Below are 13,565 nucleotides of genomic sequence, written 5' to 3'. Positions count from 1 at the left end.
TGAAGAATACAGTGAGTAAGCTGGAGCTCCTAAATAAAGTAGCTACAGCTACAGGCCCTGTCGCCAAGGAGAGAAGGGAAAGCACAAAGACAGCTCCGCTGCGCCTAGAGCCACAGGTTACAGGTGTTGGTGTCTCAGAAGGTGACTGGTGCCTGTCTCCCCCTGTCCTGCTCTCAGGGGAGGGGAGGGCATCAGGCCCAGGCTGCAGGCAGCAGAGGAAGATGAGTGTAGCTCCTGGTCACAAGGTGCTGCTGGAGAAGCCTGTCCCATAGGCCAGGCTGTCAGCTCCCTTCTGGCAGGATGAGCAGCAGCACCTCAACATGGTCCTGGGGCTCAAGGGTCCCAGTGAGAGCCCTGGGTGGGAAAGCACAAATGGAACAGCATTCCTGACAAGGCAGGACCAGTATCAGTACAAGAGCTCCTCCTCCATCGCAGGCTTTTAAAAGGATCTTGAAAAAAAAAAAAAACCCAAGCACATAAGAAAGCCACAAAACTGGATTTGCAGCCTCCAGAAAGAAGCCTGCAGTAAGAGGCTGAACAAGCACAATCCCTTTAGCTTATTAGAGAACTGAGAAGCATTGCAATTCCAGCATGTAAGCTGCCACAATAGGAAATTACAAAGGGCTGAAGGCTTTTTAACATGGAAGAGGAAGGGAAAGCCATCTACATTCACCAACACATGTTCTTTGCAGTGCAAGCAATGGGACCTGTATCCAGTACCCTCAGCTCCGCTCTCTTCAGCACGCTTCAGCCAAGCACCATCTTTTGGGCTCAGCGTAGAAGTAGTTGGGCAAAACCAGATGCTCAGGCCAATGTGACAGGGCTGAGCAGCTAAAAAGGTCCAGTATTACTTGTGCTGCACAGGTCTAGCTGGCAGGAAGTGGTCAGAGCAAAGAACTTTCCTCAGCTCTCAAAGGTAAGAGAAAGGGCAAGGCACAGAGGATTGCTGGAGCAGTTTTCCAGCCAGTTTGAAGAAATTTGCAGTGAACTGTTCCTGCCCCACCATCAGGCATGGCTGATATGGGAAAAGTGTCCAGTGGCCAAATGGCAGATACTTCACACATGGCAGAGATTCCCTGGCCACGGTTTTGGGCAGAAGAGCCTGCCAAGGAGGAGTTTGTTAAAGAAAGCTGGTTGTAAGGACTTCATCCTCTGTGGCTTTGTTCTATGGCAAGTCCACGCCTCAGCCCTACTGCACGTGTGCCCCCCTGCTCTGTGCCACAGTGCTGCTCCCAGCAGCCTCCAGGCAAGCCCAGTGTGGGACAGAGAGCTCTGGCTCCCAGTCCAGGCTGATGCTGGCCTGAGCCCCGTGCTATGCAGCCTTGCAGGAAGCAGCCCTGCAGCAACAGAAGGACCTGCTGCACATGGACAGGAGGCAGAGCACAGTTATGCAAGCTCTGAAGGGAAGGAGAGGAGGAATCTGGGCTGGGTAAGAACAGAGGGTATTTATCAATATAGAGAATTCTTTACATATTACTTGCTCTCTCACACACATACCCATGCCTGTACCAGGCAACCCAGCATCTTTCTCCAGAGACAGAAGGGCCATCAGTCCATAATACATCCAAGTGGCTTCCCAGGGAGTCTCAAACAAATGGAGGTCACCTTCAAGAGGACCCCCAGCTCTTCCACTCACAGGATGCTGTGTCCTTAGGTAGGAGTAGGTCAAGCACCTGAGTCTCCTCAGGAGCGCTGGGACTTTAGACGGTTCCTGTGGCCAGCCTTGGCCCCACGCTGGGCTCCCTTCATCAGGCCTTTGAACTGGCCCTGCATTTTTGCCCGCTTCCTGGAGGGAGCAAGGAGCAGAAGCTGGGTTGGTGCAGGCACTGAGCACAGCTAGCACACGGGGATGCTGCTCCAGACTCCGCAAGGAGTGGCACAGCAGATGACAGGGAGCTCCCAAACCCACCAAGAAACCCTAACGAAAAGCAGGATCAAACCTGTTCCCACCCCTGTGCCCTTCCTGGTTAGCCTCACCTTCTGTTGAGTTTAGCTCTGTTCAGGGGGATGTAGGCATAGGGGTCGAGTTGGCCCTTCTTCTTCACGTCGCCTTTACCTTTCTGTGGGAGACAACGACATGGGAGAAGATGCAGCACCAGGGAAGAAGCGTGCATCCCATTCTAATGCAACCCTGCCACCCTGCTATCCCAAAGACTGTATTGCAGTGGGGTGCCAGCTGAGCACACTGCCCTGGGAACTGATTTCCCACCAAGACGACGCTACAGACGCCTGCTTTGAACAGTGAGCAGGAACTGTCCATGGCAAGGATAGGATAGGAACTTTGAAATGCGCTGGCAGTGTTCAGAGATACTGAGTGTTTAGCAGCTCCTCTTGGAGCAAAGATCCCCTCCAACCTTGGTGCTACTGGACCAGACTCCCAACACAAACGGTGTTTCCTGCCCCACCAAAGTCCAAGCGTCCCCCCCACCCAAACCCTGCAACCCCATGGATACCTCACCTTGGATCTGTACTCTGCACCAAAGGCTGGCTCCTTGTTCAGCTGTCTATGGATCCCAGAGCCTCCAGCTGGAAAAGAGAATGTGTGTAGGAAGGGGGTCTTAGGGCTCCCCCTGCCTAATTCTAGGCTGTGGAAGCTGTTCCTGTTTTTGTCTCCAGCTCTTGGGTGCCAGGAGAGAAGAGGGGTGGCCATTTCCCCCAAGCAAAATCTCTGGAGAGATGTGCAGAGAACTGCCTGAAATTAATGAAGGTAAATGCACCAGGCACCAGTTCAGACTGGGGGTCAACCTGCTGGAAATTAGCTCTGCAGAGAAGGATTTTGGGATCCTGGGGGACAACAAGCTGTTCATGAGCCAGCAGTGCCCTCATGGCCAAGAAGGCCAGTGGTGTCCTGGGGTGCATTAAGGAAGACCACTGCCAGCCGGTAAAAGGGATCCTGCCCCTCTAACTCAGCCCTAGTGAGGACGCACCTGGAATGTTGTGTCCAGTTCTGGGCTCCTCAGTACAAGAGAGACATGGAGCTCATGGAGCTGATCCAGTGAATGATTAAGGGACTGGAGCATCTCTCTTATGAGGAAAGGCTGAGAGCTGGGCCTGTTCAGCCTGGAAAAGAGGCACCTAAAGGGACCTCATCAATGTCTGTAAGTATCTGAAGGGAGGGTATCAAGAAGATGGAGTCAGGCTCTGCTTGGTGCTGCTGGGCAATAGGACAAGAGGCAATGGCAGAAACTGACGCACAGGAAGTTGCACCTGAATATGAGAACTTCTTTGCTGTCTGGGTGACTGTGTACTGGAACAGACTGCCTAGAGAGGCATTCTGGAGTCTCCCACAATGGAGATACTCAGGACCTACCTGCATGTAATTGTGTGCCATGCTCTGAGATGACACTGTTTGAGCAGGGAGGCTGGACCAGATGACACACTATGATCCCTTCCAGTCTTACCCAGTCTGTAATCCTGTGACCTTTGCTCCAGCTGCCCTGAAGCAGCACAGCGAGATGGGTACTGGCCCTCTGGGGAGACCCAGACTGGGCATAGGCAGAGGACTTACCTCTATACTGAGAATAGGTTCCAGCCTCAGCTTCCTCATCATCTGGCTCCTCTCTGAACCGACGCTTCTGACTTTTCTTCTGTAGAAAAAGGCAGCAGGAACCCTGCAGCTGGCTTGTCCTTACAGTTCTGCCCTCCCATCAACCCCCAACCTCCCGCTTCCTCCCATGGGCACCCAGAGACCTTCCAGACAGCACATCCCTATCCCAGACAACTTCCTGCACCCCTCCAGGCAGCTGGCACTTGCCCGGTGTCCCAAGGCCTCTTGGGCAGAGCTGCAGCTGCCATGGCACAGGCAGTGGTTTGGCAAGGATGAGTTCCCCCAGCAGCTCCTCAGGACCACGAGCCCCATACTCACACTGCGGAGACCCACATCTTGCAGCACATCTGCCATCTCCTCATCTGCTCCTATGGTACAGGACAAGGTCAGTGCATGATGAGGGCATGGGAGAGCCCTGGTACTGTGCTAGCCCCTGGAGGGGGCTGCAGTAGCAGGGTGCCCCTGCTGAACCAGCACCCTCCTGATGATGTAGGTGACTGCTTTCCCTGGGCAACGGCCCAGAAGAGAGCCACTGGGTGTGACACAAGGCCATGCCAATTCCTGCCACTTCCACCCACATGCCCCCAAGATCCCACGTTCAGGTGGCAGGATGAAAACCATTCAGAGACCCAGAGCAAGTCTAGAGTGGCCCGTCAGCCCAGGCAGTACCTTTGGCTTCATCATCATCCACCTCCTCTTCCTCGTCATGGATGATCAGGCGTCCATCCTCAGACATCTGGAAATCATGGCTCACTCCTCTGGACCGCTTGGGGCCTGGCTTGGTGGCTGCTCACAGAGAAATGGGTCAGGGCCTGGAGAAGGATCCACTTCTGGGGGCAGCTGTACCCCCAGGGCCCCTGTGCATTGCAGCAGCCCCTGCCCCATCTGTCCCACCCCAGCCCCATCTGAAGCTCCACTCCTTACCCAGCACCCGCTGGGACACATTGGGGTCCAGGAAGTTGAGGGGCTCATCATCTTCCCCTTCCTTCAGCCATGCCTGGCCCTTCTGCCGTGCTTGCTTCCTCCACTCTTTGCTCCGTTGCCGTTCCTCCTCTTCCTCCTCCTCATCCTCTGAGTCAGCAAGGATCTCCTCCATACTGGTCAAAAGGTGGAAAGGATGATGGAAAATGGACTAAGCCCAGGGGTGAAGCCTGCCCCACAATGCACAGCAGCCCTGGAGATACCTCCAGCATCTCTAGAAGCACCAGCTGAGCAGATCCAGTGCCAAGCCCCCTGTGGGGGCCGCTCCTTCACCCCAAGCCCATCTTCACCTGTCTCCTCTGGGCTGTGGTGGTGGTGCCTCCTCCTCATCCATATCCGCAGCTGCCTTCTTCAGGGCACGCTGCTTGCGGCTCCGGGATTCCGCCTTGCGGATGTTCACCAGCACCTTATGGTACTCGGCTGGCAGCAGCCCCTTCACCAGCTCAAAGCTGAGGAAACACACAGAGAGCAGTCAGCAGCCCCCTTCTCCCGCACTGCTTCCCAGAGAGCTCCCTCGCCACCCCAGGAGACCCTGGCTTACCCAAACTTGCGGATGAACTTGATGAAGAGGTTTCGCAGCTTCATACGGAAGTGGCGTCTCATGTCATCTGAAAGGTTCCCCACAGCCTCCAGCTGTCAGGACAGAGACCCTCAAGACCAAAACACTCCTGACTTGGGGACCCAGCCTGCCAGCTTTTATCTGCATGGCCACCTTGTTCACCCTGCTGCCATCTCTCCATGCCTGCCCCAGGTAGGGCCATGGGGAGTTCTCCCTGCTTGGCAGCGCTGGGGCTTTTTTGGCACGTCTATGCCAGAATTCCAGATTCAGGAGAGGGGCCTCCTTGCTGCCATCTCAGCTGCTGAGATCATGGTTGTTTCCTTGGCTCCCAGTCAGAGTGCAGCTGGAGATAGCCCTGGCTGCCCAAGGCAGCCGCAAGTTCTGCCCCACCACCCTCCTCGAGGCACCCTGTGCATGATCTCACCATTGTCTGCACATGCTTGGCCAGGAGCTTGGTGTCCACCAGCAGCAGTGTGACCTTCAGGAATCCCAGGGCTGCCTTGACCACATCCCGTGTGCGGGAGGCCAGCAACAGGCAGATGTTCTGCAGCAGCTGCTCCACCACATTGAACTCCAGGTGATCTACAACCATGGTGGGACTCAGCCACAGACGGCTTCCTCCCAGCACTCACCTTCGCTGGAGGGCTGTGCTTCATGCCCCCAGCTCTCCTGCTCCTGCTCACCTTTGAACTCAAAGAACAGGCGGGTCAGTGCCAGCACAGTGCAGCTGATCATGGTGACTGAGCCAGTGAGCCCCACGTAGATCAGGAGCAGGAACCGCTGCATAGCCTCTGCAAGAGGGGAATGTCTCAGGCCCCGACTTGCTCTGTGTTCAGCAGCATCCCTGGACCATTTCAGCAGGATGCTGGCCATGGGTCTGATCTCCCTGGGGCCAGAGTGGCCGTGGGACTGAGCAAGTAGAACAGAAGCTCACCTTCAGGGGTGGGTCCAAAGCGAATGAAAGCATGCCCCATTTCCACGAGCAGAATGAAGGCGTTCTTGCGGGCCCCCACCGACACCTCCTTGGTGCATAGGATGACCTGGAGGAACACAGGCACATCACCCACTGCTGCCGCTACCACAGCCAGAACCAGCCAGCTTCTCACAAGGGACCATGCTCACCTCTGGGACCAGGGCAGTGACAAAAGGCTCATGCTCTGCAGATAGCTGCTTCACAATGTGGAACAGGCATTTCAGCCGGGGCTGGGGAAAGAAACACACCAGCACTGATACACCCAGGGACACACAGCTGGTTACCCTGTCGCCCACCCCATCCCTTCCCTCCCAGCAGTGGCTGGTCACCACCACCACAGCCCTTGTTCTCACTCTCTTGGCTGGGGATGCTGCGCTCTTGAGCGAGTCCAGCAGTGCTGTCTGCAGGTCCTGGAGGTGGGAGCGGACAAAGGCCTGGCAGGGAGCGTGGGGAGCGGCACACACCTCCTCCAGCACGCGATACGCCTTCTTCTGCATGCTGCGCTCTTTGCTCTGCAGGGACAGCCAACATGCTCCCACTGTCAAGGCAGCCCCTCACCACGGTGTCTGAAGGGACACCAGCACCCCACACCACCCAGCAGAGACCTATCCCCTATGGCAGCTGCTCAATCACCAGAGTGTGGGTCCAAGCTGGCAGAAAGCAGAAGGTGCCCCACTGCAGCCCTTGCACCCGTCAGGGCTGGGGACCAACCCACCTGGAGGGAAGGCTGGATGGTACGGTACAGGGAGCCCAGGGACTGCTCATCAGCATAGGGTGCCATTGCCACTACCAGGTCCAGGATGGAGAGTCTGCAGCCGAGAAGGACACACAGCTGGTTAACTGTGGCATCACTACCACTGCCTGACCAAGCTGGGATGTCAGCTGCAAGTCCCATCAAGTGCACAACGGTGGCACAGCCCACACAGGACAGTGCCCTAGTGCTGCTCACCAGGAGCACACCAGGAGTTTTACCCAGTAGCACCAGCTCCCAGGTGTTACCTGGTGAACTCGGAACTCTCAAGACTGGCCAGCTTTGCGCTGGCTTTCTCCAGGAATCCGCACACCATCTGCAGGGCAGGCAGAGAGAGCAGGATCAGAACTGAATGAAAGGAGTGCTTTTACAAGAGTTTGCAACCCACCTGGCAAACAACTTGCCACAGAACTTTGTGGAGACCAGAAGCACCAGTGAGTCCAAAAAGACCTGGACAAATTCACAAAGAGCTCGTGCATGATGGGCCAGATGTGACTGCAAGATTGGGAAATCCCAAACCATGGGCTAGAAAGGTCTCCCTACCCATGAGAGCAGGAAGGGCTGCTCTCTGGTCAGAGCCTTTCTTCCTGTCCTCTTCAATCAGACATGCACCAAAGCCCCATCACAGTGGGTCTGGCTGGGAGATGCTGGCCTGAGCCAGGACAGCTTGCCCCAGTGCCCCATGGGCCCCTCACCTGAGGATCCGTGACAGTCAGGTAAGCACGGACAGTGTCCAGCACGGAGCGGCGCTGAGCACTTGTGCCCCCATCCTCCTCAGGTTGGCTGTACACGTTGAACAGGATGGGCAGGAAATTTTTGGCAAAGCGACCCACTTCTGCCCGCTCTGCATCTAGGGAAAGGATGACAGGAGGCTACAGATCAGCATCTCCCCTCCCACAGGCGACAGGGACCCACCACAAGGGTCTGTTTCCACCCCAACCTGTCTCGCAGCCTTTGTGGATGAGGGTGCGCAAGGCCTGGCACACAGTGGGGCGGAGGTCTGGGCGCTCACTGATGGCCATGCCCAGGGTGCGGGCCAGCCCCTTGAAGGCTCCCAGCACATCTGTGGGGTGGGTGCAGAAGCCAGGCAGCAGAGTCCAGACCTGAAAGGCAAAGGAAAAGGTGGGAGGCCACAGTCTTTGCCCAAGTCACTGCTCCCCAGCCTGGTACCAGGGTACAGTATGGCAGGGCTCCCAGGCACTGCTTGTTACCTGCCACTGCAGCGTGTCGTAGATCTTGGCCTCCACACTCTTCCCAGCCTGGGTAAACTCCAGGGCTGCAGAAGAGAAAGAGAAGATGAGTGGAGCAGAAGATGTTGCAAAGTCTTGCTCCATCTCAGGGCAGAAAACGGAGGTCCCACAGAACACCCTGGACTACTGAGACCCCCACCATGCTGCTCTTCTCACCTCTGCTTTTCAGGGCAGCTGCCAAAGGCAAGAAGTAACTGGTGAAGAAGCCAAGCCGTGCACCCTGCACGTTGTCCCGCAGCACAGGCAGGAGCCAGCTGCGGGGAAAATCCAGCGTCTCCCTGCGGAGGAAAGGCATCGGTCAGGAGGGTCAGCATCAGATCCTGGGCACAGGGCACTTTCACCCAGCCCCAAAGCTGGGCACAGGTAGGCTTAGCAGCCACATCTGCAGCACTGCACGGAGACTGAACAGGAACATAACAGCTGCATGCTACCCCATGACTGTACTCACTCCTTGCCATCGATCTGCAGGGGCACAGATTCCAGCAGCACCTCAGGACCCATGGTGCTCACAGCAGCCCCCACTGCCTGGTCCACTTCAGCAGTGTAGGGAAAGTGTGGGGAGAGACGCAGGTCACACAAGGACTGGAGACACTGTGGGGACAGGGCAGGACAGTCACAGAAGAGCCATGTGGGCAGGTCTAGCACATATCACTCACTCTGCCAGGGATGCCAGCTGCCCTGCATGTCCCTGTGCAAAGTGTCCCAGAGCTGCACACACTCTGGCCCCACACGGACAACAGAGCAGGGCAAACAGCATGACCCTGCTCCACAGCTGGAGGGGGAAACACAGGCACCCTACCTGCCTCTATGGATGAACCTGTGCCCTCCCAGCCTGACTCACCTTCCTCATGATGGGATGGCACTGCTTCCCACATGTCTCGAAGAAGACCTCCAGCACCCGCAGCACCTCATCCCATGCTGCATGGAAACGGTATGTCAGCCCTTCCTCCACTGATCTGGGGAGCAGAAAGGAGACAGTCACACCAGCAGTATTCAGGGTGCCCACCAAGCCTGCCAGATCCATTGAGGACTGGGCAGAGGCTGGTCAGCCAGACCCATGGGGACAGCCCCTCCCATATGACTGCTCCTCACCTGAACATCTTGCACAAGTGAGCAGCAGGGGCTGGGGCAGATGTGGAGACAGTGCCAATGTCCTCCATGTGGGGAGCAATGCACTCACTGAGGAGAGCCTGCAAGGGCAAGCAGGGAAAATGGGACAGCTGTTGAATCATGGAACCCCCAGCCTTGCAGGCACAGAGGGGCACACCACTCCTTGGCAAGCCCCAAGGCAGAGCCCCCTGCAAGGCCCAGGGCATCCAAGAGGGGAGAGATGCCTTGGTGAGGTACCTGCAGGGTCTGCGCTGCTGCCGACACCACCTGGGAGTGTGGGGAGAGGAAGCAGTTCATGGCAGCAGAGAAGAGCCGGGGCAGGTGAGCCCAGCACAGGTCCTTCTGCAGCCTGGAGAGGAGAGAAAGGCCAGATTAGAGACCAAGCAGCTGCCTGTCCCCTTACCTAGCCACGGCCCCTGCCTGCACCTGGCCAGGTTGATGTGTGCCCGCTCCATGGTGGACAGCCAGGTCAGAAGGGGCTGCAGGTCACTTGTGCTGGGCACGTAGTCGTAGAGAGCCTGTGGAAGCAGAAGGTGGGGTAGGCAGGTGGGTGCTGTGCAACTGCCAGCTCTGTCCCTCCCCACACTGATACCCCACACTCACAGTGATGATCTGGGCATTGAGCTCAGCTGGCAGGCAGGCCACGCTGGCCTGGGCACTGAAGAGGCTGTGGAAGGCTTGCATGGCACATGCTGTCACCAGCTGCAAATGACACAGTGTCAGGAGACGGGGCTCTGCTTTGAACCCACTGTCCTCCTACCCCAAAGAAGGCTCTGCTCTGGAAAACTCAGCACTGCTGCAACTGTGCCCTATCTGCACAGTCTCCCTCTTCTGTAGAAGTCAGGCCAGCAAGCTGTCCTGGGCTCTTCTCCATTTGCATCCTGCATTTCCAGGCTCCCAGTTGGCAGTGGAGAGAGTCTGATCCCTCCCAGAATGCAGCCCTTAAGGAAAGGGTCTGCCCTTGTCATCCCTGGAGCGGGAACACTCACCACATGGCTGAGGGTCATGACTCGGAGCAAGGTCTCACAGCAGGTCTTCACCAAAGCTGCAGGGAAGCAGGGCAGCACATCCCGCAGCAGGGCGAGGACATGCAGGGTGGTGGTGGCTTCCTTGGCACCTACAGGAGCAGAGCAACCTCTGAGCCTGTGGCACCCCATGGCAAAGCCCTGCCCAAGGCAAAGCCCCCCGACAGCAGTGGGGCTGACCCACAGAGCCAGGGTGGACACTCCCCTGCCTTCTGGAGAGAGGAAAGCAACAGAATGGCTGAGGAAGCTTCAAAATACCATAGGTGCCCCAAAGATATCTCATACCCTCCCCAGCAATCCAGTGTGCTGCAACCTCCCCTCTTCCCTCCAAGTCCTTATTGTCCCACCGTGGCAGAGTCCCCCACATTCAGCTACAGACCCCATGCTCCAGTGCCCCACACCTCCAGCTTTTTCAATCTCCTGCACACAGAACTTGGCGGTGGAGGGTGCTGCAGGGTGATGATCAGGGGCTGCATCACCAAACATGAACTCGCTGCCCCTCAGGACAGAGCACACACCATACTGCGCTGCTTTCCGCACCTGGGGGAAGAAGAACCCAGGTGAGTAGAAGCTACAGACCAGGGGGATACAGCTGTCCCCAGAAACAAACCCCAAAAGCAGCATCATCTCCTGCCAGAAGCACTGGGCTCTCACCTTGGGCTTGGTATGAACACAAAAGCTCAGCAAGCCATGATAGACCTGCAGGGTGATGGGATAGCTCCAGGCTGCCAAATCTTGCTTCCGTAGCAGCGTGGCCAGGCAAGAGAGGACCTATGACAAGGGAGCAGCAGGGGCATTAGCATTACCCCAGAGACATCTCCCTTTCACTGCAAGAGCCGCAGGCCGAGCACCCAGCACCACCCTACAGCAGCAGCCTTGACCCCAGCAGTCAGCAGACCCTGGGCAGAGCTGACACAGCTGGCTGCCTCTCGGCTACTCACCCATCGCAGGGCAGAGGTGGAGCTGCTGCAGGCCTGTGAGGACACGATACTCATGAACGCTTTTGAGGCATCTGAGAACTTTTTAATAAGAACAGGGCTTGGGACCCTGCCAGGAGAAAGGAACATATCAGTGGGGTGAGGAGCAGATAGCTGCAGTCACACAGGGGACTGCATCGCCAGCTCACCCTAGCTAGGTCCCTTCCCCAGCCTGGGGAGGGAAACAGCACCAATCCCTTTTCCATGATTGGGTCTGGTAGCTCTCCCTGCTCCTCTGCCAGGCACTCACCGCTTTAAGACAAGGTTAAGCAGGTATGCGACAGCAGACAGTGACTCGGGGGACTCCACTGCCTCCAGTGTGGTCATCTGGAAACAGAAGATGGATAAGCGATGGGGAGCAGGGGCTCACACCAGGCCAGCCCTTCACCAACCCTTGGCAAGAGGGAAAAAAAAAAAACCAGGAGCAGCCCAACAGCATCTCTGCTGAAGAAAAACACTCAGGGCCTTGGCTACAATCACAGCACCTTTCTCCATCCCTCCTGAGAGCCCACCCAGGCTGCCAGCAGCAGCTCCCCTCGCACCTCTTCCACACAACCAGCACTCACCAGTGCAGCAAAGTACTCCGTCTCGCTCTCCTTGCCGCCCCGGGAGCGGATCACCTCTGTCACAGCCGCCAGCACGGCACAGATCTGTGAGCAGCCACCAAAGCAGGTCAGTACCCCTCAGCCTCACAGCCAGGGGGGCATCCCCACCAGACACCCCTGTCCCCAGCCCTGCTCCCGTCCATACCTCTTTGTGAGCAGCAGAGTTGGATTCCCAGAAGCGCTGCACCTTGCTGAAGGTGATGTTGGTGCAGTCGCTCAGCCCGCTCAGGAAGGTGCCAGAAGACTTCTCTGTGGCAGCCTCTTCAGCACTGTCCTCCTCCATACGGACCTGAGCACTGTCACTCGCCCGCTCCAGACGCAGGGACCCTGACTGCAGCTCATTGTGCAGCTTCACTGCATCCACCGTCAAGTTACTTTTCTCTACAGGGGTGAGAGACGTGTCGGAACTGTGAAGTCACATTGCTCCACCATTCACCCCAAAATCCCCCATGCTCCCCTCCTCTCTCAGCCAGACTGGCTTGGCTGGAGCTCATCTCCAGCTTGTGGAATACAGGTGCTGCTTCACCCCAATGGGCAAAAGGACACGAATAACTGTAAAGAGCTCCTCATTCCAGTGAAAAGAAACCAGAGCACCATCTAGATATCTCCTCTGATGGAAGAGAGCATCACATCCTAACAAACATGTGCCGGTGTGCCAAGGCTTTAACACTAAGGTGCTTCTTGCACTCTGCCCTATTTATCTTCTTCCACCTGAAGCCCTGGCAACCAGACAGCCAGGACACATGCTGCATGTCCCTCTGAGTGCAGACATCAGCCTGCAGCCAGCATCTGCAGGAGAACGATCTCCCTGGCCAGAAGCAGCCAGTGCTCTCGCAGTGCCCGGTACACTTTGGTTTACCTTCCCCATCATGTGGCCCATCAGTGGGAGCTTGTCACGTTCCTCACCGCACCAGACACCACAGCAGCGCTAAGGAGTGTGGCCATGACCTTTGGGGAGCCTCGCAGGGCGACAGGCACTGCAGCATGCGGTGCCCCATTCCGCTTCTGAGGCTCGGTGTCACGATGAGGTTAACTCGTTACGCCGCGGCCTCGGCTGTCCTCCCCGATTTGCAGCCTCCGCCGCACCCCGGAACTATCAGCGGCTCCGGTCTCCCTCCTGCCCCCGCCCCAGCTCTCGGAGGTCCCCAAGGTCCGCCTCGCAGCCCCCCGCGCCCCTGCACCCCTCCGGGAAGCGCCGGGCACAGTTCAGGAGACGCCCGCCCTGGCGCCCTACCGCCCCGCCCGCCCCTGCCCTCACCCGCCGGCCGGCTGCAGAAGCGGCTGCGGGCAGCCAGGCGATGCTGGCGGGTCTCGGGGTTGGAGTCGCTGCTGTGGCCCTTCCGCCAGCGCTTCAGCTTAGCCGCGGCTCCCGACCGCAGCCTCCCGCTCCGCGCCATGCTGGACCCGGTTCCACGTGCGGCTGCGCCCCGCGCCCCCTTTCCGCTTCCGGCGCCAGCCGCCATCTTGGGTGAGGGCAGCGGTCAGGGAAGGCCGCATCCCGGCCCGGCGGGCGAGAAGCTGGGTCGGGGAAGCTCAGCGGAGTCGTGCCCAGTCGGGGCTGAGATGGGAGACTCGAAGGGCCCAGGGGCAGCCACCAGCAAGGGCCCACCAGCCATCCCCGTGCCGAAGCCGCGGCCCTGTAGAACCGTTCAGACCGAGCCCGTAGCCACGCGCGAGGAGGCACGCGTTACGTATTGCTGCGTGTCGTGACGTCACGGTGACGCCACGCCCTGAAGGTCGCACCGCCCTTCGGGGCCGCGCCATGCGGTACGTGCGCCTCCGCCTGG

The 13,565-nt window shown here is 57.9% G+C and overlaps 1 protein-coding gene across 2 annotated transcripts; it reads right to left on the bottom strand.

The window, feature by feature from the left end:
• Positions 1-1,430: 1,430 nt before the first annotated feature.
• On the bottom strand, positions 1,431-13,438 carry RRP12 (ribosomal RNA processing 12 homolog). 2 transcript variants are annotated; one of them, XM_082285705.1, is made up of 34 exons: positions 13,037-13,438; positions 11,924-12,159; positions 11,740-11,823; positions 11,424-11,500; positions 11,138-11,243; positions 10,851-10,967; positions 10,598-10,736; positions 10,161-10,288; positions 9,775-9,873; positions 9,598-9,689; positions 9,409-9,520; positions 9,154-9,251; positions 8,903-9,017; positions 8,510-8,652; positions 8,218-8,339; positions 8,023-8,087; positions 7,752-7,914; positions 7,507-7,661; positions 7,060-7,127; positions 6,776-6,869; positions 6,414-6,572; positions 6,210-6,290; positions 6,022-6,127; positions 5,771-5,878; positions 5,512-5,669; positions 5,070-5,161; positions 4,819-4,977; positions 4,472-4,644; positions 4,217-4,333; positions 3,866-3,915; positions 3,509-3,587; positions 2,459-2,526; positions 1,978-2,060; positions 1,431-1,786 (listed from the first exon to the last, which is right to left on the bottom strand). In XM_082285705.1, exons 1-34 carry the CDS (start codon positions 13,239-13,241, stop codon positions 1,684-1,686), a joined length of 3,954 nt encoding a protein of 1,317 aa, XP_082141831.1. In that variant the 5' UTR covers positions 13,242-13,438; the 3' UTR covers positions 1,431-1,683. The 2 variants fall into 2 exon arrangements, with proteins under 2 accessions (XP_082141831.1, XP_082141832.1); XM_082285706.1 differs by lacking the exon at positions 9,775-9,873.
• Positions 13,439-13,565: the final 127 nt, after the last annotated feature.

Source organism: Coloeus monedula (assembly GCF_965178545.1).
Source record: "Coloeus monedula genome assembly, chromosome: 8".
In the NCBI taxonomy this organism is placed as follows: domain Eukaryota; kingdom Metazoa; phylum Chordata; class Aves; order Passeriformes; family Corvidae; genus Coloeus; species Coloeus monedula.
This window is presented reverse-complemented; position numbering and strand designations above follow the sequence as displayed.

Coding starts and splice junctions, on each gene's coding strand:
- RRP12 (XM_082285705.1), bottom strand. CDS start 13,241: ATGGCGGCTGGCGCCGGAAGCGGAAAGGGGGCGCGGGGCGCAGCCGCA. Junction 5,879..6,021: donor CTTTGGACCCACCCCTGAAG/GTGAGCTTCTGT, acceptor CCCCTCTTGCAG/AGGCTATGCAGCGGTTCCTG. Junction 2,527..3,508: donor AACCTATTCTCAGTATAGAG/GTAAGTCCTCTG, acceptor TCTCTTTTCCAG/CTGGAGGCTCTGGGATCCAT.